The sequence below is a fragment of the Xiphophorus maculatus genome, chromosome 2, assembly GCF_002775205.1.
Source record: "Xiphophorus maculatus strain JP 163 A chromosome 2, X_maculatus-5.0-male, whole genome shotgun sequence".
In the NCBI taxonomy this organism is placed as follows: Eukaryota; Metazoa; Chordata; class Actinopteri; order Cyprinodontiformes; family Poeciliidae; genus Xiphophorus; species Xiphophorus maculatus.
Window position 1 is genome coordinate 1775116 of NC_036444.1, and position 25196 is coordinate 1800311.

The 25196-nt window shown below is 40.8% G+C and overlaps 1 protein-coding gene across 2 annotated transcripts; it reads right to left on the reverse strand.

The window, feature by feature from the left end:
- Positions 1 to 153: 153 nt before the first annotated feature.
- On the reverse strand, positions 154 to 19740 carry LOC102224216 (protein arginine N-methyltransferase 8-B-like). 2 transcript variants are annotated; one of them, XM_023343889.1, is made up of 10 exons: positions 19039 to 19740; positions 14593 to 14835; positions 12415 to 12570; positions 7847 to 7910; positions 6358 to 6500; positions 5971 to 6058; positions 4867 to 4982; positions 3784 to 3934; positions 1002 to 1123; positions 154 to 626 (listed from the first exon to the last, which is right to left on the reverse strand). In XM_023343889.1, the coding sequence occupies exons 1-10, from the start codon at positions 19231 to 19233 to the stop codon at positions 543 to 545; spliced, it is 1362 nt and encodes a 453-aa protein (XP_023199657.1). In that variant the 5' UTR covers positions 19234 to 19740; the 3' UTR covers positions 154 to 542. The 2 variants fall into 2 exon arrangements, with proteins under 2 accessions (XP_023199657.1, XP_023199650.1); XM_023343882.1 differs by having other exon boundaries at positions 14593 to 14838.
- Positions 19741 to 25196: the final 5456 nt, after the last annotated feature.

A 25196-nucleotide genomic window follows, 5' to 3' on the forward strand; every position in this document is an offset into this window, starting at 1 on the left:
GAACTAGTTAGTGTTTTAGGGTTAGCAGAACTAGTTAGTGCTTTAGGGTTGGCAGCTCATTTTTGGTTAGCAGTGCACAACACTGATGTTATGTTTTTGTCATTATTGTAGAAATAATTTTTCACATTAACAATAAAGTTTTTTGTCAAAAAAAACTAATTTTGTTGCTCATGATTTTGTAAAATTAATACAAGGGCAAAACATCCAGGGTGTGAATACTTTTTATACACACTGTTCTGTAATGAACAAATCCAGGCCACATTCTACAGGTACAGCACTCCATCTCACATGAACACAATTATTATCAATAACATTCATCAGTGCTAGAAAATATTACTGACCTGTTAGTTTTACATTCAGAATTAATTTAACAGTCTGCAAAAATGACTTCCTGTTCTCCTTCATAACAAAGTCTCACTTTTACCATCATCATCATCATAGGGCATGATGATGCCTGTCCCGTCCCACTGTTCGTCCGTCTGTCCTCAGGAATCTGTGACTCCGTCCTCCATGTTGTGCTCTGCAGGACGCCGCTGTCCAATCTAACGCATCTTGTAGTCATGGGAGATTGCTGCCTCACAAAGCTGCCCTTTGAAATCCAGTTCAAAAGTGAAGTCCAAGTCACGCTGTGAGTGAACATGGAGAGACAAAGAGGGCAGGTTTTCAGACAACAACTGATGAAACACACAGCAGAGGGCACAAAGGAATTCAGGAAGGAGGCAGAACAATTAGGTTTATCGTTTTGACCAAACGGCGGGGCGCCGGGGGTTTGATAAACGGAGCGTTCATGTCAGGCAGCAGGAGAAAGCAAACAGTGTCTGTCTGTTCCTTAAAGGTGGAGAGGACACTGAAGGTCAACAGTAAACTCTTCTGTTTGCTGAAGGAGCAGCTGCTCCACAAAACAACCTGCTGGCTGTGCAAACAGCCTCAGTATCTGTTAAATAAGGCGTGCGTTATTATTATACAATATGATCATGAGATCCATTCAACTCAACACTCACTATGTTTTTCTCATTGGGCTTCATTGTGATGCTGCCAGCGATTTCTTCTCCTCTCCTGACGGTTAGATAATCCTCCAGGTAGAAAACGGTTTGCTTCCAGTGTGTGAACGCAGCATCTGGAGCTGCAACACACACAAACAAACACACATCTGCAATGTTCATCTAAAACAGCTTTTACTTCAGCTGCATCAGGTGATCTTTCATTGATGAGTAAAGGTTTATTGCAGCCAGTGGCGCAAACGATATAAAGAAGTGTAACAACCTGATAAACTCAGTGTGACTGAGTTTGAATCCACCAAGATTCTTTTTGATGGATTTTATTAACTGACATTAACAAACATTTTCTGCCACCTTTATTTAGAAGATTTTTCCATTTTAAGCTCCCAGATGAAAAATCTAATGGTTTTTATGAAATATTTTAAACTAAGCAATAAAACGTCAACAAAGAAGCAGGAGTCAGGTTATTCATCAAATTTATAAATTTATCTATTCAAAATACAAAACTCCACAGAGTGCAGCTCCAAAAGTTACTTTACAGACAATAAATACAGAAAATCCTTCATTTGAACCCAGAGACGCCATTAATGACATCATGAACCTATACAGGAACAGGAAGTGCTGGGTTGGCCCCGCCCACAAACCTGTCCTGAATGCAGGATCTGAACAAAGGAGCAACGGAAGGTGAGTTTATGCTAACAAACATGAACAGAAATCATTTACCAGGAATTTTCCTCCAATGGAAGGAAAACTCAAATGAACAGAAGATTGAATAATATTTGTACTTGGATGGAAACTGTGACAAAAAGCGACTAAAACCAACCAAAGTCTCTAACTTTCTCACATTCTTTAACAAACCTCTGCTTAAAGCTGATTCCTAAAACTGGCGCCTTCTAAATGTCCCATTTTTACTTTATCCTTATACTTACTTTACAATTATTTTTATTTGACGTTTAAGCTTCCTGAAAAATATTCTGGGAAATGCCTTGCAGAAGTATTTACACCCTGGAAGCTTTTTTCACAACCTGTCGCCTGAAAACCAAAACACTTCAGTGAATTGTTGAGGATTTAGTTTGACAGACTGACAGAAAGCAGCGCATGATAATGAAGTGAGAGAAAAAGCTGCGTTGGTTTTGTTTAATTAATCCCATGTGTGTTTTTAAATCTCCGATTGTTTTCAGATGTTCTGTTTCTGGTTTGATGGAGGTCGGTGAACCCGGCTGCAGGTCGTTGTGGAGAAGTTTGAATCTGGGTTCGGTTCTACAGATCTCTGACCAGTTTCCCTGGACTCTGCTGCCGTCCATCTGCTCAGACGGAGACTCGCTAGAGACAGCCAGCCCTCGATGCTATCGGCACCAGAACCCCGGTGAGTTCACCCGACAGTCACTGAAGACTGCAGGGAGACTCTGAAGGTCAGTGACTCTGAAATTGAGTTTCTTTCAGTCTTCCTGCTTGTTTCGGCTTCATGGCCGTCTTCTTTCTCAGCTCAGAGATGAAAGGAGCTGTCAGGCAGCTGGACAGGCTCAGCTCCGTTTTTTTGGGCAACCCAGCTCTGCTTCTTATGCTAATGCAGCTGATGACACGGCGTTTCCACTGACGGCCGTGAAATGGAGTCTTTGACCTTTGGGTTGTTTTTCTCCTCTGGTGTCAAAAGTCTGACGTATTTTGCTTCCAGAGAATCCAGTTTGACTCTCTGTGTGTAAACTCAGATCTTTATCTTAAAGTTTCTTGGCTGGTGAGTCTTCAGGTCTGACATTGGGAACCTTGCTTGACAAACATCTTTTACAGAAAATCGATAGAAAGGTAGTGAGACGGAAAGGAAGAGCTGCGTCCGAGTAATTCTTTGTGTTGAGATGAAAAGTCTCTCTGAGGGTTTAGTTTAGGAAAAGAAGATCTGTGATTATTTCCAGCAAAACTGTCAAGAAATCCATCAAACTTAGAGACCAGCAGCCATTTTTAGCTCTCAGTTCAGCTAAATAAAACTCATTTAGAGCCATTAATGTTACAGAACATTTAGAGAAAGAAAAACAATGTTTGATAAATATCTTTTAGATTTTTAAAGTATCACAAAGGTATTTACACTTTTAAAGTTTAAGATAGATGATTTCTTCTGATATGTTATTTGTGGAAAGTGATTGAAAAGCACAAGATCTAAAGAAATTTAACTGGTAGTTTGGTGTCATTCTATTGAGGAAATTCAGAGCAATTATTCCATGAAAAATTAAAAACTGCTGAAATCTTAATTTATTATTGTATCTATATTTGAAAACATTAATTGATTCTTTGTCATTTTTAGCTAATGTACCTCATGAAAGGTCCAAACCATCATCTGCCCAAAATCAAATCTAATCAAACTGTCTTCTCCACCTCCACCACTAGAGGTCAGCCACACATCACTTTTGACTAATTAATTCCAACTAAAAATGTTTGGATGTTGATCCTTAACAGCATAAACTTCAATAAAATCGATCTTTGTGTTTCTCTGTGATAAGGAGAAAACGAATCTTTTCTCTGCTCCAAACCAGGTCCAGTAAAAACCCGAATCTGCTCCAGTCTGACCGAAGTTAACTGGACCAAATCTGGCCACTTCTTGAATTCTGTTTTCTTAAATGACTCTTGATTTCAGCGAGTAGAATGACTCGTTCATAGTCTCATATTGAGCAGATTCATCAGTCAGTAAGGTGAGATGTGATTGGATGCTCCACATCTCTGCAGCTCTACAGTTCAGAAGCTGAAAACGTTGCATCTTTTCCTTCCAGCCATCCTGCACAGAGCGACCTCCTACCTGTGGAGAATCCAGTCTTCTTGTGACACTTGGTGAACTCGATGTTAAAGTAGGTGACCAGAGCATGGATGTAGTCGTTCCTCTGGATTTGTAAGCAGAAGGCCGAGGTGAATGAGAGGTCGTCAGGTTTCACTGTGTAGATGTCCACTTCCTGAAACACCAGAGATTATCATGTCAGTGACCTGCTCCCAGACTGAAACAGACTGATTAAGGTCTAGGTGAGTTCAGACAGCTTTGATTCAGAAAGCTGTAATCAGTGTCGGTAATGAGAAGGTCGCCATGACGATGAGAACAATCAGGTGACGAGACAGGCTGCGATTGTCATGCGGGAGCAGCAGCATGATGAGAGGATTTCAGAGGCGCCGCACGCCAAGGTCAGACACAACGCCTGGCAGGATGTTTATCAGCTGGAAATATTATTTATTAGCTACGTTTACCGCCTGGTGTGGAACTGAGAGTTTTACAGCAATGCAGAAAGGTTCATAAAAATAACTGATTCATATCACAAACAGCACTTATAATCTATTCTTGGGATATAAACTGATATTTAATAATGTTATATTTCTGGAGAATGCAGCTTTGTTTGTTTTTGCAGCCAAAGTGAAATGAGAGATCCAGGAGTTTCAATAATTCATGTAGTTTAGTAATAAACTAAAGAAATGCTTCAGGGTTTTATGGAGGTATGCTGGGTTATAATCATAAAACAAACTTTGTACCAAACAAAACTAACACAAGAATCACTTTTCAAATCATTTCAGCATTTTTATACGACATCAAAAGATAATCTGTGAAAACCAGTAAAATGTTGCAGCAGCTTCCATCAAACGTTTCTAACTGGTGAATCTTTTTAATCACTGTGGAGGAATTCTGACCCACTCTGCTTTGCAGAATTATTTTAATTCAGCATTTTTTCTTTCTGAAAAATAATTTGCAGAAGCTGAGAGCGCTAAATGTTTTCAATGTTGGCTAAAGCGCTAATGGAAAACCTAGCTGCGCTAACGCATCAGTGGTAGTGTGCTCACCACTGCTTTACTACCTAACAGGAATCAGCCTTCGTTAAGCCTCTTTTATCCCCAGACTAACCTTGACCAGGCAGGAGTTGGTCACCACCTGCTTGGGGTCCACCACGTCCACCAGCGGCTCCTTCATGGCCACGTTTCGGATGCAGGTCATGTCAAAGCCGTACACGTTCTCCCACCCTGGTGAAGATGACGGCATCATGGAGTTATTTCCACAACCTGGTTTCACTTGTTGTCTTCAACTTTTATTACAAACACATGAAGTCGTTTCGTTGCTCCAGGAAAACCGCAGCGCAGAGCCCGGCTGCATCTGGGAAACAACGGGAGACGGGATGAGAGTCGTGTGATCTACTACTCTCCGGATACACCTTCAAACAGTTTGGACTGCTTTCCAGAGTGTCGCACTAAAAGTCCTGTTTTGTTGAGCAACACTCTGTTATCATGGGTCTGATTAAAGTCAGACTTCAATCTTGTGTCGCAAATCCTTGTTGCCTGAGCCAAGTCGTCCCATTAATTATTCATACAAGCTCTTACGGTGATGTGTGAGCAAACAACTCCTTCATGACCCAAAAGAAGAGGAAACCCGAGTGCAGAGGAGAGCTGGCGATGATGAACAGGTCAGAGCAGCCCAGAGGGATTTCATGATTTACTATATTTGCATTTCTTGCTGTCTACTTATCTGAGAGAGTTTGGAGCAGCATTGATCACTGGAGGCTCCTGGAATACAAAAATCCTTCAAGCACCACTTCTTAGTCAGTGTAAAGGTTTTCTGGGCGCGTCGCCCGGGGAAAAGAGTTGGAGTACATCAGAGTGTGGCGATATACATCTCAGAATCACGGCGGATTGCAGCGACGAGTCTGAACTTCATGAGCAGACGTGAGACCAGTCGGCTGTTTATGCTGGTTGGGTTCTAATAAACTCACCCACAATCCTCCTGGGTGGTTCAGGACGGGATGGAGAGGTTTTCTGATCCATGATGTCAGTTATCGCCCCCAGCTTGAGCCCGAGGGAAACTTCTGCAGGAGAGTCAAACCCAAACTGCTTCTATAGGTGTCCATCCATCATCTGATTGTTTTTAGTCACTCACAGCCAAAACAGCCAAACGGTTCTCAGGAAACATGAGGAGGGAAAACATTAGACTGCAGACAAGCCTGATTGATGCTCTTACAATGGATTTTGAAGTCTTTGTACTGCCTGTCTTCGATGGCCAACACGTAGAGGGAGGCTCGGTCTGGAAACATCAGTCCACCAGCCTTCTGTGTGACAGAACAGAGGAAAAAACACACTGGAAGAAAAATAACTTTTAAATTATTAATGTACATTTTTACCTCACCTTTCATACTATGATTGAATAGAGAACTTATAAAAACATTCTCTGTTGCAATCGAGCTGAATCCAAACAAACTGATTTTCACCTTTACATGACAATAACTCCATTCTTCCAAAATATTATTATTATTTAAAGACCGATTGAGATTACTTGGAATCTGGTCGCTCACAGCAGGACGTATCAAACCAAGATGCATTTTTAACGTAGGCGATCTGGAGGCCATACCAGCCACTTGTCCCTTGCGAAGATGACGGTGTTGAGCATGGACTCGTAGAACAGACTGTAGCCCATCCACTCAGATATGATGATATCGACCTTCTCCACAGGAAGCTCCACCTCCTCCACCTTTCCTTTGAATATGGTGATAACTGAGACACACAGAGGGAGTACAGGGAGCCTGTGGTGTTTGGTAGCAGGTGTCTGGGTGCAGAATGAGAATTACTGGAGAGGCGGGAGAAGAGCTCTGATGGAATCTGACCCAGTGGGGGTGACGGTGGAGGATTGGATCTTTGCTGTTCTGGAAAATAATTGACTTGTGTGTTTGCTCTGATTTGGTGAGGAGTTACTGTTTCTGTGTTGATACAAGCGACTGGCAGAATGACGGGAGCTCTGATTGCTTCCTGCTCCTCCAAACAGCTAAAGCTGCTTCGCTAAATGACTGCAGTGAATTTGCTATTCATAGGTGGACAGATAAGACATTTGCTGACAGGAGCGATTATTCGGCTGGTGTGTTGCTAGTGGCTTTGCAGGAAATTAGGTTTGTTTTTTGTTTGGATTTTTGCAGGACTTCAGGGATTAAACTGCATGAATTTATGATATTTCAAAGCTTATCTGAGCAAACTAACACGACGGAGTAACATGGAGGTCTGTGCTTTGGTCTTATTCATGAAGTCACTTTTACTTCAGCACATACTTTCTATTCTTCTGCATCACATTTCTATGATTTCCTTCCCTCTTTTTCTTTAACTTATTTTTATGACAGTGACTTATGAATTGATCCATTAATGTGTGAAGAAACCTCTTGTCTTTGTCTTTTTTAAAAACAAAATACTGTTAGATTTACAGGTGCATGTGTATAAACTTGACTTTACTTAAGGAAGTTTTTTAGTGGTCAGTGCTGGGCAAACTTCTGCTAATCCGCTAATAGCAGAGCTACATTTCGGCTAACGTTGGTTAGCATTGGTAGCTTTAGCTAAATTATTTTTGGGGATAAATTCTAAAGCACTAATTTACTTGGCTGTTTTGTTAACTTTGAGTTGAATAAGGTGTGACATCTGTAATGAAGTTTTGTTTATCAATGGTTATGAATATTAAAGTAAACTTTTATATCCACGCTCACGTTTTGGAGCGTTTACACAGCAGTTCTGTTTCCTTTCCTCACGTTTTCCACCCGTGACCCAGCAAATGACATTTATTCTGTACCCAGAATGCATTGCTGTAGCTCTACAGTAAACAGTTTAAAATCTATTGATGTTCTGTGTTTTCTGAGCAATTAGACAAAATTAGCAACAGCATTAGCAAAACTCAACAAACACAGTTAGGTGTAAACTTCTGACAAAGCTCAACTGACACCCCTCCATTTTGGAAATATTGTGACATCACAAACTCTCGACATTTTCAGATGTAATTTTTTGGTTATTATGGGTTTAAATTTCAGAAATGAGGAATTTTCTACGACATAGAAACAGATTAGAGCATGTCAGGAAACGCTTACCGGTGTCCAGGTGGTTGGACTTGATGATCCGCTCTGAGTACTCTGATATACTGGAACATTCAATCTGGTAGAAACAGAAAATTAAATGTTTAAAGCCAACAGAGCATTTTTATAACAACTGACGGTAACATAGCTATCTTATTATAAAATGGCATAATTCTGCTTGAAGCTTTTATGGGAACATTTTGGGTTAAACCAGCTGAGCGTTTAAACTCGAATGCTTTAAAAGTGTCTTTATTTTTTGTGAAAGTTTGCTTTTTGCTTTTTATTAAAATTCTCATCACCGTGACCCTGGTGAGTTTCTGTCTGCATTTTGGTCCCATTCAAAAACCCATCATGACATGTTTACTGTGTGTGTGGGTTTTTGATGGAACGATTGTTGGTTTGCATAAAATTAATGAAACTGAGCTCAGTTAGTGAGAAGTTTGTCTTCTATCAGGAGGTCATATCCTCCTGAAACTGGTTTTTATTATGTAAAATAGGAAACTACTGCAGTCTACTGAGCCGGGGGAAAAAAGCTTCCAACCATCTACAAATATTTAAAAACCCATTCAGAGGATTTATTTTCTTTCTTTTTTCTTTTTTTTTTGCTGTCTTGCTAAAGTTAACTTTACCTTTTTAAACATGCAGAGCCTGACAGCAGCAGGTAAGGGATTATTTCTGACATCGTGCACTGCGGCTGATTTAGCTTTGCAGAAAATGCCCTGCAGTTAAGCTGAAAATAGCGGAGAGGTAAAACACTACAGAGGGAGAAACGCTTAACAGAGGAGAAGTTACTGTCACAGTGACTGTAGTGCTGCCAAGGGAAATTAAGGAAAATTAAGATCAGAGCGACTGCAACTAGACACTACTTAATATTGATCATTTTCTCTTTAACAATTTATTTTATTCATTCTGATTTCAATGATTTTATTCTTTTCAAGCTTATTACACTGAATATTGTCTGTATCCCAATTGTTCAGCGGTTTTGATTTCTTTTTTATTTGTGAACACTTTGCTTGACTTATTATTATAGTTTAATCATATTTTATTAATATTTGTATTTATTTTCATCCTGCAAATCCTTAACCTGAATGCGATATAAAGAGGTGCCATCATAATGTGTGGTGCCATTTATAAAGTTATACAGTCAAAAAGTAACAGCAATAATTTGATTATTGCTGTTAAAATGTTACCGTTCTTGGGAGGGCAGGAGGAATCAGGATAAATAACCCACATTATTTGTTAATGGTTGAGTGTAAAAACGAGAGTGTGTAACCTAAAAGTGCTGGTAAAATGCTATTAAGCAGTTCTTAAGATGAAACTTCAAAAAAAAAAACAACATATTTTTCAGATTAGTTGTTTCATCATCTGCTCTATTTACGTCAGGGATTTTTATTAGTGAAATACAAGAAGACCTAATATTTCTGTTCACGTTCACCCAAAAGATTCTGAAGTGAACCATAAAAATTCTGGTCCATAAAATGAAGAAGTCACGTTGGGACTCATTTGAGACAAACAGATGCCAAATGAAAGGCGCTCGGCTGCACAGCGTACGCTCATGGAGGAATGAGGTCCGACGCTTCACAGGCAACCAACTCTGAGGAATGGAGATATTAGCCATTCCATCCTGGGCTGGTTCTGATTTTATTCTCCACCTGACTGCATTAAAAGAAGCTGAAACTCAGACCTCTGTTGTTACCAGAGGTCGTCGGTTTTCCCCTGAGCGGTCATCAGGACGGCGTTCCTGAAGCAGCGCTGCTGGACCCTCAGGTGGCAATTAGCCAAGGACAGTTCAGAAACTTCTGGTGCTAAATAAACTACAGCTGCATTAATAATCAGGAATGCATGTGGCGTGCTCCAGTGGTGTGTGTGTGCTTCTAGCTGTGTGTGTGTGTGTTTCTGTGATAAACCCGAGAATGCCAGAAACCTTCTGAGTAATTCCTCGTTTCTCTCTGATTCAGTGCAGCGGCGCCATCCGCCATGCATCCATTAGGATCACACTTCGTTGGGAAAACTGAGGCGTTGTTTCTTTTCACACATCCACTGAGTGCCATGAAGCGTCAGTGTCACTGCGGTCGGTCCTGGAGGCTCCTCTCAGCACGTTTCTAATTCTGTTTCCTTCTGTCTGCGCTGCTGACCTTTGACTCGTCTGAATAAAGTTCATCAAGGTGATCGTTGTGTTTGCTCAACTTAATACTTTAAAGTTTCCTTTTGTTCCAAATCCTTGTTTTTCTCAGACTTAAAGAGAAAAGACAAAACATGATGAATCGCAGTGGATCCACATCAGTATTTATGGATTCATCTATTTTGAACGTGACTTAGAATTATTTGTGGAAAATTCACAGATTTCATTTCATAGAGCATATCTTCATTACAGCAGGGGGCACACTTCAGCTAGTGTGCTAATAGCGGAGCTAAATTTTCTTTAGCACTTTAGCATTTTTGCTAACTTTGAAAAATGTAGCGTATTTAGCTTCCCCTAATTCCAGATAAATTCTAAAGCACTAATTTTCTTGGCTGTTTTATGGACTTTCAGGTGAATGAAATTTGATGTTTGTGTTGATGTTTTGGTTATTGACCGTTGAAAAGTCTTCAATTAGATGTTTAAATTCATGCTCTTATTTTGAAGTCTGTTTATGCAGCGGTTCTGTCAGTGTCAATAACTGATTGATGAAAACAGGTTTGAGGGTTATCAAGGAAGAACAATAATTAATTAGGTTTTTTGGAATTGCAACACATAAAAAACCTTTTATTCCTGAGATTTTATAAAGACTCGACTGACAGAGTCCTTTTTAAAATGTTAGAACTGTCATTTCTGTCCCTCTGCTCTCAGAGCTGGACTGAGTGACTCACAGAACCGATGCAGATAAAACATGTCAACCCAGCTTAGCGGTAAAGTCTACATCCTCTCAGTTAAAGCTGAACTCATCTCTGAAGTCTGAACTTTCTAGGTGTAGATAACACCCAGAAACATGGAAGAGGGGCAGCGCAGATGCGAAAAGCATCAACTGGGGGCGAAAGACAAGGACAGAGAGATGAGAAACCCAAAGAGACAGCTGGATGAGAAGACAAACAAACAGCAGGCTGGAGGTAAAGTCACACAAACAGCAGAATGTCAACCAGCAGCTCAGAAAAACCCAAATTAATCACATCTTCCCTGAAGCTTGTGGATAGAGGTGGCGTCAAAAATAAGCTCCACATGATCATCTCCAGCCAGGGGAGAGCATGCTGCTTTTATTCTCAGACATGCCTTGGGTCCAAATGACTTCTGCTCCAGAACAGAACAGAACAGCGGAGCGGATCACAACCTGCTGCAGTCTGCACACTTATCAGCTGCAGATCAGAGGAATGTTTCAAATGTGCAACAAAGTCTGACCAGCAGGTTCAACTCAAAACAACTGGATTTAAAAAAGAGAAAAGGACAAAATTACTTTCATAATTTTCATGTTCTTTCATGCAAATGATCTGGAAAATCTTCATCTTCTTCCTCAAATCAAAATATGAACTAAATTACCTTTTCATTTTATAGAAAGAAATAAAATAGAAAATATATTTTCTTGCAAAAACTCAACCTTTTACTGTATAAACAGGTGAAAAGTGACTAAAGATCAAAGATTCTGACTGATTAATCAGAAAGTTGTTTTCTGTTTCCTTCCTCATCTGTTTGGTTCTGGTTTCCATTTAAAGCTGATATATAAACAATGTCTGTAATGAAGAACAAATGTAACTCCAAGCATTTCAATACCGGGAAATCTTAATGAGTCAAATCCAATACTTAGTGTCTTGGAAAATCCGAATATTGTGAAACTGATAGGATGTTCAGAGAAAGTTGAGTGGAAGGAAGAAATGTGTGAGTAAAATTTAAAAGGTGCAGCAGCGTCAACCGCAGCCTGGAGAGGATTATCCAGTCAAGTTCACTTCACAAGAATCTGGACTGTCAAACATCAAGGTCCTGGATGCTTACGGATCCCACACACCTGGGCTGAACAGAACCAGAACTTTTCTTTTCTGATGAAAGTCAAAATGACGATGAGACAACCTGGACATCCAGAACCTGAGCAGAACTGCATGTAGATCTCCTCCGTGCCACTCCGCATTGATGCAGGAATTCATGCAAAAGGAGCCCAGACCATGTTCAGAAACCTAACAATTGTTTAAAATATCATTTTTATTGATTTTATGAAATACAAAAATTTTCTGAACCATTAATTTCTTTTTTTAAATTTTTTTATTCTCTGAGCCATAGTCACAAAATAAAACAAATAAAGGCTGGAAATCCGTTCTGTTTAAATAATCTATGATTTTCCTCTGCTGTCATGAAGGACAGACAGTCGTGGATTTTACTCTATAGCGCCTCCTGCTGGATCACTGAAGGAATGACCAAACTGATTGGATTTACGCTGTTGTTTTGGCCACGCCCCCTGCAGTTTATCAGCACCATGTACATCATGACTGCTGGGTTCTGATTTTCTGTTGCTACTATAACTACTCCTACATTATTTTCCATGCATAAATATTTTTTTAAATTAAAAATGTTCTGTGAAGTTGGCTGTTAATCTGAACAGAACTGGAAACTCGCCTCTTACCCCGTAGACGTGCTTCGCTCCGGCCTTGGCGGCGAACATGGACAGGATCCCCGTCCCACTCCCCACATCCAGAACCACTTTGTCCTTGAAGATGTGCTTGTTGTGGTACATGGAGTTCCTGTAGGTGAGCGTTCTCACCTCATCCTTCAGCATTTCCTGAATTGAACCAAACTGTCAGGATCAGGAATGTTTCCAAACCTTTTAGAGTGAAAGCTTGGCTCTGATTGGCTGTTTGGAGCCTGGGTTTGCTGCCATTTCTACAGTGGAGCAATGAGGAATAATGCACAGCTTTCAGCTAATCTCCCCTGTTTCCTCTCAGCTGTGTGCTTCATTTAAATCCATATTTAATGTCTGGATGCGCTGTGAGCCAGCAGGTTCAGCCTTTGTGTTTCTAACAGTGCAGATGTGAGGAGACTATGCTAAAGTGACAAAAATATGCCTGACCTACATTCCTGAAATATAAAAAATTCATCTCACAGGTCACAATGGGAACATATTTTTAGTTTTACTCCCTTCACAACTTCCTGGTTTTAATTTGAGGAAAGAACATGAGCTGAAAGAAGATATGAGCACAGAGAGAGATAAATATGTGATTATAATGAATAAAGTTTGGCTACTTTATCTGTTTTAGAAATAATTCTGCTTTTTTATCCTTTTTCATCAAATGTAGAAGTTTGTATGGATCTCAGCTCAGACTGTCTGAGGTGCTGCAGCTCTCAGGAAGAGCTTGTTAGAGGAAAGGTTAAGATTTGTGGCCTTTTGAAGAGGCTGAGCTATCACAACCTCAGCCATCTCTAAAACCCTCCATGACATAAAGGTCTGAGTTAAAAGCTTGTGAACATTAAAGAGGAGGAGCAGAGGCAGTCTGGAGACTGACCTTAGGGAGAAATCACACAGTTATGGATTTATGTAACTCTGCGACGCAGCAGAGAGACATAACTCTAAATAAGGAATGAAAAGGTCATATCTGCAGAAACATTATGTATTATTGAGCATGCAAAGCAGCTTTAAAGTATTTTTGTTTGCATTTCTTGATTTCAGATTTGATTTCTGTATATTTGTAATAAAACATTTGAAAGCTTGAATGTGCAGCTGCTGCAGTTCTGTAGCAGGTAAACAGAAAGTGGACTAAATTAAAGCAAACAGAAACTTTGGTTCAATAATATTTTAAGGCATTGAAGGGGAAAGTGACACTAAAACTAAAATGACACAAAACTTTTGCTCTCACTGTATTTTTGAGGTTTAAATGTGAAAACCGAAGTTTGTTCCTCCTTCCGATTCACAATATATACACAAAGCCAGAGCTGCTAATAAAATAACTGGAGTTGAAATGATTTGTCTGCAGTTTCCCACATAGAAACTAAATGTTTCTGCAAAGTGTATTGGTTTCTGATAGCTCTGTTTGCATCCGAAATATTTCATGCACAATAATAGCTGCTTGTAATTTAGATGCAAAAGAAAAAAACGAGAGGAAAAGTGATCTGAAAAGTGCATTGTGTTGCATATATTATGGAAAAACTACAGAGTTTAATAAAAAAGCCATCAAACATTTCCTTATTTAATACATTAGGAATTAGAGTGAATGTTTATTCTGAACACATGAAGATGTTTTACTGTATATTTAAATTTCCATTATTGCCTTTTTTCTGCAATAACAGAAAAATGATTTAGGAGCTGAATCATTCTGCACTCTTCCAGTAACACCATAAAAATGCATCAGATTTGTTGGTTTAGAAAAGCAGCTCTAATGCATCTGTGGCTGCAGCCAGAACAGCTGATGCAGAAACGGTTGCAGCTGCTGCAGCTGCTGGGCTGGATGGTCGTGTTTGAGTCTGCATGTGCTGCAGTCTGATGCTGGATAAAGCTGCTGGTGCCTTACATGTGTCCAAAAATTCAACCGATTTGTGAATTCTTTTTTCTATGTATTTACAGTATGAAGATCCACTGGGTGAAAAAACGTTGTGAGGTTTTTAATGAAAGAGCTCAGCTCTGTTACAGCTTCTACAGGCCAAGGAAGAGTACCGTACTCAGAGTTCTTCTGTTTTTGCCTTTTTGTCATACTTAAAGGCAAAAACATCAAACAAATTTCATGAATAACCCAAGTTGATGCAAAAATGTGTGAAACAGTGTTCAGTTCCTAGACGAATCATGAATTAACTGTGATTAACCACGTTTTACCTCGTGAATGCCAAAGTGGGCGTAAGAGTCAAAGTAGTAGTCCCTTGACGTCATCTCGTCTGGGCTGAGGAACTTGGCCATCTTGCCCCGGCCGGGGCAGCTGGGCAGGCCGGCGGCGTGGGGGGTGTGAGGGGGCAGAGCGGGCCGAGACGCGGGCTGGACAGAAGGCACAGGCTTGGGCAGCGAGGTCGGCTGCGCTGACTGAGACGGAATAATGCGGACGGGTCGCGGCTGGGACTGAGGCTGCTTTAAAAAAACAAGAGAAGAAGACAAACGTTTCTTCAAGACGGAGAACAAGTTTTCCTTCAACAGGCAGCCCTTTGATGAGTTCATAAAGTACTGAGAGCAAACAGAAACAGCTTTCCTGCAGTGAGTCAGTCTGCAGCAGCAGGCAGAACGTTCTGCAGCCACGATGCTGAGACTGTCAGCCGGACAGGAGGAGCTGCTTTAAGGACAAATCTGGACAAACAGAGACAACTCATCCCAGAAAAACCCAGAAAGCTCCTCTGCTGTTTGTTCTCATTCCAACTTCCAGTCGTCTAAAAATACATGAGAGAAAAAAAAACATATAGTTGGCAAGATGGAGTTCTCATGACTACCAGTGAGGCTCCAGCCTCTCAGCAGAGGAACTTAAATCTCCTTTTTAAAGGAAGGAAAATATTTTCCACCTAATTCCTCTGATCTTTGGAGTTGTTCCATCTAAAGCTGAAGTATTTTCTGAGCCGTTCTTCCAGCAGCATAAAAACTGGAAAGCTATAAAGATGGAATTATCTAAATGATTTTTTTTTACTGAATAACAGAATAATGACAGAGTTTTCAGAGAATTCTTCAATATTTTACACACATCTTTCTGCCTTACTGGTAGAATCACCTCTGAACTCTGAGTTGGGTGTTTTTGGTTTTCTTCTCTCAGTAGTTTGCTCTAATTTTTGTCCATTCCTCCTATCAGAACCGGTCTATTTGGGTCAGGCTTGTTGGCACCTTTAAGCTCCGCCTACAAACTTTCTCTGGTTCTGAGCTCAGGTCGGCTTGCTGGCCTCTCCAGACATGGACTTTATTGTCCGGAAGCCATTTTGGCTCCATGCTGAGTCCAGCCTGATTTCTGTCCAGTCTTTACATCCCTGGATGATGTTTTTTAGATATTGCTTCAACATTTTCACAGAATGTTCTTCCTTCATGATGCCTTCTATTTTATGAAGTGCACCAGTCCCTCCAGCAGCAAAATGTCCAGTGGTTTTTTCCTCCCAAATATCTGATTTGATCCACTTCCACATGTGGAACTAAATTGTGTCCCATAGTGTCCACAGTCTGAAGCATCATGTTGCATTTTATCCAACTTTTCCATCATAATTCTCCAGTAGCAGAAGCCAGACGGTCAATCTGGACGTAAACTACGGCTGAAAATGATAATACTGAAGTGATGAAAGCAGTCTGAGTCAGTGAACGCATCACATCCTAACCGACCACTCCTGGTCCAACTCCACATCCAAACAGAACCGGATCAGAACATGAATGATCTTTGTCAGAAGTTGCAGTCAGTGATCCACTAGAGGCCGCTGCTGTTAGCTGTTAGCTGTTAGCTTTTTGTTTATCAGCTTCCTTTGTCTGCTGAGCATCTGCTGACCGTCTGCTGAGCTTCTGCTGACCGTCTGCTGAGCGTCTGCTGACTGTCTGCTGACCGTCTGCTGAGCATCTGCTGAGCATCTGCTGAGCATCTGCTGACCGTCTGCTGAGCGTCTGCTGACCGTCTGCTGAGCGTCTGCTGACCGTCTGCTGACCGTCTGCTGAGCGTCTGCTGAGCGTCTGCTGACCGTCTGCTGAGCGTCTGCTGAGCGTCTGCTGACCGTCTGCTGAGCGTCTGCTGAGCGTCTGCTGACCGTCTGCTGAGCGTCTGCTGAGCGTCTGCTGAGCATCTGCTGAGCGTCTGCTGAGCGTCTGCTGAGCATCTGCTGACCGTCTGCTGACCGTCTGCTGATCATGCTGTCGCTCTCAGCAACTTTACAATCCATCTAGAGACGGCGGCCATCTTTACTGGAGTAAACAGAGCTCTGCTGAGGGACATCTACTTTCTTCTTCTGTGCATGTGGGTCGCTTTGGTTAATCAGTCACAGAAGTGTGATTGTGGTTGCATCATTCATTAGTATGAACGACCATTAAAAAAAAATCTGATTTCAATAATCAGAGTTGAGCATCCGGACCGGCTGTGTGTCCGGATGCTGTACGCAGCCTTACCTCAGCGTACAGCAGTCACTCTGATCTCACCTCGGGAATCAGATCCACAGCAACAGACATTTTTTAATCAAGGAAACCAGTCATGAATCGAATGTGTGAAAGATGTAGACGTGGACAGATGTTTTAGAACTAAAACTGGTCTGAAAGGTTAGAGGTTTGAGTTGAATTGAAATCAGGAGAAATCCTGGGATTAGATCTGGATTCAGATTTTCAGGAGTCCTGGTTGTAGCCTGATGTAAAGTGACCAATTTATTTAAACCAACCAATAGGATGTTGGATCATAAAGGTTTCTTAGAGGCCGTGTCGTTTCAGATTAAACTCTGACATCCAATGGAAAAAAATGACTGATAACCAGATAAGAGTCACCATTCATTAAAATGAAGTCTGCTGAGTCAGAGGATCTAATGAATCTGGTAGTTTTGATCCGTTGAGTGGAGCCGGAGGAGAGCAGCTGTAGGAACAGAAGGTGGAACAATCTGCCTTTGATCCTCAGAACAGATAAACACATTTATGCTTCTATTTCTGACTGAACGCTGCAGAGAGGTGAGGCTTGTTATCTGAGAAGGGCAGTTCTGTCCTTTCTTCTCTTACACAACACAGAATCTCATTCTGCCTGTTAAAGTCGGTCTAATTTAAAACTACAGACATTCTGACATGATAAATGATGATCAGTGGATCAGTCTGGCTTTAGACTGAGTTTCTTCAGATCAGATTTTAATCAGTTTTCTACATAAAGCACAGAGGTGATCAGTTCGCTTCACATTTTCCTCATTTTGTCACCTTAAAACCAAAAAGCTCAACAAGCTTTGCTGAAATTTAACAACACAAAGTATCAGCAGCTGAGAATCTGAAGGAAAATATTCGTTTATTTTTTCCCATTCTTCTTTCTGAATGGAGAGAGATTAACAGTCTTTCAGATTAACTAGACTTTGACTAGGCCTTTTAAACACATTTCGTAACACTGTTTCTATTTTTAGATGTTTGATTGAACGGATCTTTGTGAGATTTTCCAGATTTGATCATTTTAAGATGTTTGTCTGTAAGACGTGTATCGTTTTCCTTCCACTTAATAATTTGCACTACGTTTTCTCAACCTGTCACAGGGTTTGCCAACCTGTGGTTCTGGAGCTGCTAGTGGCTCTTTGAACTTTCCACAATGGCCTTTCATAACGTTGACTGAGATTATTAAAAACATTTTTCTTTTAATGCAGCTGTAATAAGAACAACATGCAGGTTTTGCATTTAGTAAAACATAACTCTTTTTTTTTTTTTACATAATTTTCCAAGACATAAAATGTATCGGCCCTTCCTTTGCAAATGTCTTATGTTTTGATGTATATTAAAGTTTTAGAAACAACATGTTAGATCTTTTAAAGATAACAATAAACTTCCTTTATGAATTATTCATCAAAAATTAAACGTTGCCTTTTGTGAAATGTTTTTTTTGGTCCAAAGATAAAATGGCTTTTTGAAGTATAAAAGTTGCAGATATTATTATTATTATTATTATTATTATTATTATTATTATTATTATTATTATTATTATTATTGCTCTGTTTGGTTCTTTGGTTCTCTGATCATTCCTGCACAGAAAGTATCTCTAATCTGTTAAACTGAACTTTTAGTGATGAAAAATGCAGAAACGAAGCAACACGAGGCTGTGACCTCTGACATCACTCAGTGCTGCTGAAGGTCACATCATGATACCAAACTCATCCAGAGAAGAAGAAATTCTGCTCTCTACAATCCATTAAATCAAGCTGCTCCTCCTCCGCAGAGTACCGCAGTACCCTGGACAGCGCACGCAGTTCCCAGCGGACTGACTGAAGCCGGACGGTTCTGTTGAATGTTCGGGAGGTCCAACCCGTCCTGTTAATGTCCTGAGCTGCTCAGACCTTCACGTTGTTTTAATGCGTAATGATGCTGATGTTTAGCAGGCTGGATGCTCCTGATCTGCTGTCTCTCATTTCCACTGCAACGCATCTTAATTTTGATGCGATGTAATTATTTCTGTCTGAAGCTCCGCAGGACGCCTGGACAGACAGACAGACAGACAGACAGACAGACAGATAGACAGCCAGCCTGACCCCCGGACAGTCAGTCGGTGCTGCAGCATCCACAGCGGATGGCTCTTCACGCCTTTAACTCCCTGCTGGGATTTTTACAAACCGAGTTTCTTCCCAGGAAAATCAAATTCCTTTTTTTGACACTTACCTCACCGCTCTCAGACTCCGCCATTTTTCTCCTGAGGAGCATGCAGCGAGACGAGTGTCTAATTCCCATAAGAGCCCGCGAAAATGTGCACTTCAAAGTAGAAAGAAAAACCTTCAGCTTGCAGCTCTTAGAGAGCTTAGTCTCTAACAGGTAGACACTTCCCAGCGATTTTCCAAACTGCAAACATCTCAACATATTCTAACATTCTGAAAAAGACAAAAAGAAAAGTCAGTGAAGTCCCAAAGAGCGCAAAGCTGCCACCGGTTCTACAAAGTGCGGCGGATTCCATGGCGCAAAAGTTAGCAGAGGAAGGAGCGCCTCGGCGGAGCGGCAGCATCTTGTCCCATAACACCGGCGGAGCGCAGACTGGAGACTGAAGATTCCCAGACAAAAAGCAGCAGATCCGCTTCAAGCCGATGTTTTATCCTCAGTTTAAATGATTCCTCCGCCGCAACATTGTTTCTAAAAATAGTCTCAGCTCTGCTGCCAGAGAGAGAGGGAGAGAGAGAAAGAGAGAGAGGGAGAGAGAGAAAGAGAGAGAAAGAGAGAGAGGGAGAGAGAGAAAGAGAGAGAGAGGGAGAGAGAAAGGGAGAGAGAGCGTTCCGAAATTAGCTGGAGAATCTCTGATCAGCTCCCGTCACAGTTCATGTCATTTCTAATGAAGCGGAACCGAACCGGATGTCTGATCGGCGCTCCGACGGAGCAGAGAGCTGAATGCCTGGCTGCAGAAAGTTCCACTGAGTCTGGGACACACACACACACACACACACACACACACACACACACACACACACACACACACACACACACACACACACACACACACACACACACACACACACACTCTCTCTCTCTCTCTCTCTCTCTCTCTCTCTTCCTCTTCTTTAAACTCTGTTATGTTCAGTTCTTTTAAAATTTACTTCCACCTCTTATTTTCTAAGAGGTGGAAGTTACAACCTGAAACTTCGACACAAAGCAACATCTTTTTGTTTTGTTTTTTTCTCAAATGTTTAACTAAACAAAATCTGAAAAGTGTGGCATACATTTCTATTCAGCCACTGCGTTCTTCCATTGCAGAACGATCTGTCAGGAATGACTCTACGAGCTTTCTACTAGGAACTGAAGGCATTTCTCTGATTTTTCAGACTATGATTTTCAGGTCTTGTCTCAGATTCTTGATTTTATTTAGATCTGGGCTTTGACTAGGCCATTCTAACACATGACCTGGTGGTTGTTCTGTAAACTGGACCTCCAGGTTTTCATCCAGGATTTAGCTCCATCCATCTTTGCGGTTCCTGCTGAAGTAAAGCTTCCCCACAGGATGATGCTGCCACCACCATGCTTTGTGATGAGTGTGGTATGGTCAGGGTGATTTGCAGAGCTGGTTTTTTCATCCATTGTGCAGTTCCAGTTTACTCTCACCCGACCGGATCCCCTTCTACCAGTTGTTTGCTCCATTAACAGTGTGGTTGAGTCCAGGGGTGTAAATATTTTTATTTGCTGTATGAAAGGATTTTACATGACAGATCCATGTGAAGACGACTTGTTTGCAGAGTTCTGCTTCTAAAGCTGAATGCTCTTCAGATCGGGTCACATCAGCCGTTCGCTCCATTTCATCTATGAGATCTTTTGCATTTTTGCACTGATGTCTATTTTGAGGAGAGGCCATTCCTCTCTGCCGCCCACACCGCTCACCGCTTCTTCCATTATTCATCAGAGAGGGTAGCAGATATCCAAGAGGCACCAAGATAGAACGGTGGCCATCGGCTCTGTCGCCCACACCGCGCCGCCTCACCAGCCTGGCTCCGGATCGCAGCAGAGGTTGGGACACGGCATGCTTCACTCTGTCATGCAAAATGTTCTAACGTCTGTTTTATTTCTCAGAAATGATTTGCAGAAGAGCTGAGCTGTCAGAGCACACTTTATCATTAAGTTCAGTTTTTAATTTTTCATTTTAATACAGTGGGTTTAATAATAACTCGTGATGTTCCCTCTGAGTTATGATGAAGCCTGCAGAAGATGCTGAAGCAGGAAACACACACAGGTTCTTTAATCTGTGGTTTTTATAAAGGTGAAAGGTTACAGCTGAGAAAACATTTTCAGTATCATCTTTATGTTTAACATCCTTCTTTCTAACATTGATTAAACATTATGACAAGGAGCTGAAATGCTTCTCCTGTCTGAGCAGCTGTTGGTCTTCACACCCACTGAGGTCAGACCACTTTCAGCTAAAGCAATTATTACTCTTAATACTTCTCAAATCCTCATTTCAAGCAGCCCAATCTCTCCATCCAATCATAATCTGCGCAGATCAGCGCGGCGGGAATAAGCAGGATGACACGTTTGATGAATCTGCATCATTACTGCCCTCAGGGATGAAACATTAAAATCACTCCTGACCAGGAATCCATGTTAGATGTTCTGACTCCATCAGAACCGCTGAGTGTGTTCTGACACAACGTCAGTGTTTGAACTGACAGGAAAACTCAGCAAACCATCAGACTTTACAGAGAGAGTCCATGTTGTCTGAAACGAGACCAAACCCCATCAGAGCTCCACTGAGAGGACGGAAAATGTACCTTTGATTATTAACTATCATTTTTCTGTTTTACGTGATAAAACGTTGCTCCTGTCATCATGGGGGATTTTTCTTGTAGCTTAGAAAATTATCTGTTTGTCATCTGGACTTTAATTCTCTGAAAAACATCCAGCAGCATTTAAAGTGACCAGCAGGAACAAATTTAGACAATGCAGGTCAATCAGCTGCTAGAAGATGATTGTGTTTAGTTTATGTTATCTTCTTATTAAAGTGGTTTTAAAAGTTTTCATGTGAGTTAAAGAAGGTAGAAAGTTAGTTAGTGTTTTCAACTTGGAAAGAAAAAGGCTTAACAGAAACTTCCTGAGCCTCTTTTAAAATGTATGGCATAAAAAAATCGTTTCTATGGTTACTGGCATCAATAGATCATTCACCTGCCAAATTGATCATCTATAGCTCTTATAGACAGGAAGTTACTGGCAGCAGCAGCTCAGCTGGTTAAACAGAAACACTGGACCAGAGAGCAGCAGACGAGGATGACTGGAGAGTAGTAGGAGAATTTATTTTATACTCTTTATGAGCACAGACAGTATTCCTGGTTCTCCTGGTTCTCCCGGTTCTCCTGGTTCTCCCGGTTCTCCTGGTTCTCCCAGTTCTCCTGGTTCTCCCGGTTCTCCTGGTTCTCCCGGTTCTCCTGGTTCTCCCGGTTCTCCTGGTTCTCCCAGTTCTCCTGGTTCTCCTGGTTCTCCCAGTTCTCCTGGTTCTCCTGGTTCTCCAGGTTCTCCCAGTTCTCCTGGTTCTCCAGGTTCTCCCAGTTCTCCAGGTTCTCCTGGTTCTCCCGGTTCTACCGGGTCTCCAGGTTCTCCTGGTTCTCCCGGTTCTCCTGGTTCTCCTGGTTCTTTCATCCTGTCTCCCTCGTGTGTCTCCTGATCTCCTGTCTGTATTTTCAGATCCTCCTGTTTGTTTCCATATTATATCTATTTTAAACTTTTCATCTTCAAAATGTGGGACATGAAAGAGTTGGCAGCTCCGTCTCTTTGGTTTGAGCAGAAAACCAAACTGAGCTCAGTAATGATTCTCTCTGCAGTGTTTGGTTCAGCAGCCTTTCTGCTGTAAATGTGGGATTTTAATAAAAAAAAGAAAACAGCAGGTTTCATTCTATTCAGAGCTGATTGAACCTTCTTGTTGTGAAATGAGGTGAGGATGGATCATCACTTAGACCTTCTGCTTTATAATAATAATAAGATGGCTGACACATGAAAGGCTGAGTCTGGACCTGCAGACGCTCTTCTTTGGGCTTTGGTTAATGGTTCTGGACCGGACATGGTTGTTTCTCCTCCTACGGTAACATAACAGAGACAACATGATTGTTTATTTTATGGATTATAAACTGCTTATTTCTCAGATTTGCAGTAAGTTAAAATAGAATCTTCAGCAGATCCTTTATTTCAAGGCTGAAATTATAAACTCTTTCAGTTTCATCATCCCAGTTTGGGTAGAAATCCTCTAAACCAGGGTGTCCAAAGTGAGGCTCAGGGGCCATTTGAGGCACTTGGAATAGCTCTGTGTGGCCCCTGAATGCAAATGGGAGTGTATGCAGTATTTTATTAAATAAAAACAGTTTGATACAAATCAAATCATTTTCTTTCATTTTAATAATTGAGTCGGTGACTTCTTTCTGAAAACCAGAATTATTAACACTGAATAATTAAAACTGATTATATATATTTAAGTTTGTTACAGACAGTTATAATTTTTGCTGCTGGAAATAAAGTTGTAAAAAAACTGGACTTTTTATATTTCAGTCTAAATCTCCATCAGATTGGAATAACTTGTCTCCATCACCTCTCCTCATGTTTTTAAATGCTCAAACATTTTTCTCCTGCTTTAAGTAAGAACAGACTAAAGACAAGGTGCCTGTTTGAAACTGACATTTATAAATTACACGGTGAAAATATGATTTTGAAAAATAAACCCCAATTTTTGTCTCCTATGACAATCTAAATAACCCAAATTATTGTTGTTAATTTTTGACTATGATTTTCCAATCACACAAATTTTGTTCTAACTCAGGTGTTTTCCTTGTAAGTGTTTGAGAAAACCTGTTGTTTGGAACATCCATATTGTTCATATTCCATTTCAACGATCTTCAATTATGAAGTAAGGTGATATGGACAACGTTGATGTGAATTTTTCACATGATTTGTTTGCTTCCTTTCATGCTGTTCATCTTAGATCCATCAGCCTGTTAGCCCTGCAACACAGCACATATCTGATCAATCAGGAATCTAACCAGAGAGTTGTGAGGATAAACAGTTAAATGTGGCAAAGCTCCAGACTCCAAATGTCTGCAGACATCAGATAAAAACGCCCCATGGCAAACGTTTCTTATCCAGCTTGGGGAGCAAAGTGTCAGCTTTCATTCTCCGTCGCAGCACAAAGGAACTGACAGGGTGTACTTTCTTTTTCCTGGGACTGCACACTGAGTGAACTGTAAAACATCAGTGTGTGGTCCATTACTCCATTAGTGTTCTCTGGTTGCATCCAGAAGGATGAGACAAGCAGAAACCCACACAGTGCTGCTGCCAGAGCCATGCTAACCTGGAAGAGCAACCATGTTCTATAAACCTATAAACTTTAGACCAAACAATAAAAATTAAGGAATGAATGAATTACAATAATGAGCTGTGAGAACTTTCTCATAAATTATATTTGCTAGATTAAAATATAATGAGGGAGAGAACTTTATTTTTTTAAAGTTAAAAATCACAAACTTTGTTAGCTTTTGGGCCATTCCTCCTGACAGAACATGATGGCAGAACAAACTCAATATTTAGTTTGAAACTTTATCAATTAATAACATGGTGAAAATATGGCTTTGAAAATGAACCCCTAAACAACTCAGATTGTTGAAGTTAGTTTTTGACTGAAACTTTACAAATGGCTTCCTGCACTACTCATCCTCTGTGGAGGAAGAAATGGGAAGGAGGGTAAATGGCTTTTGGTTTAATCTTCTGTTTTCCTGTTTAATTAGTTTTAATCATCTTAGGCTTGGTGTTATGTTTGCACTTGAACAAGAACAGCTATTAATCAGTTATATTAAAGAATCACTGACGTCCACCTGACTGTGATCAGCAGCTGACTCTGCTTTGTCTGCAGTAATGGGAGAAATGGCTGCCATCTTCCTCAGGGCATTCTGCCAACAGAAGGGCTGCAAACGCTTTCATTCTGGAGAACACATTCATATTCATTACTCCCACCCATCTGCAGAACATGACAGGTTGATTGAGACGCCATGAATGTGGCGACCTGAGCTGCTTCTCCATTAACCAACGAGCCGTCAGCCAGAACACAAACATAGTTATCTTCATTAATTATCATTTAAGCTCCGTGTCCAACTGGAAACAAGATGAGGATGATGAGGGTGAACTTTAGGCAGCACAAGTCACTTTACAGAGGAAACAGTAACCAGTGAGAGACTGGAGGAAAGAAAATATCATGTCACAGGCATGGTGTCCGAACCATTCATAATTTTTAATAAATATCTACAAAAGAAAATTTGCTATTTAAAAAAATATTTAATGTCTATTTTTAGGTTTCAAAACAGAGAAACAAAACTTTT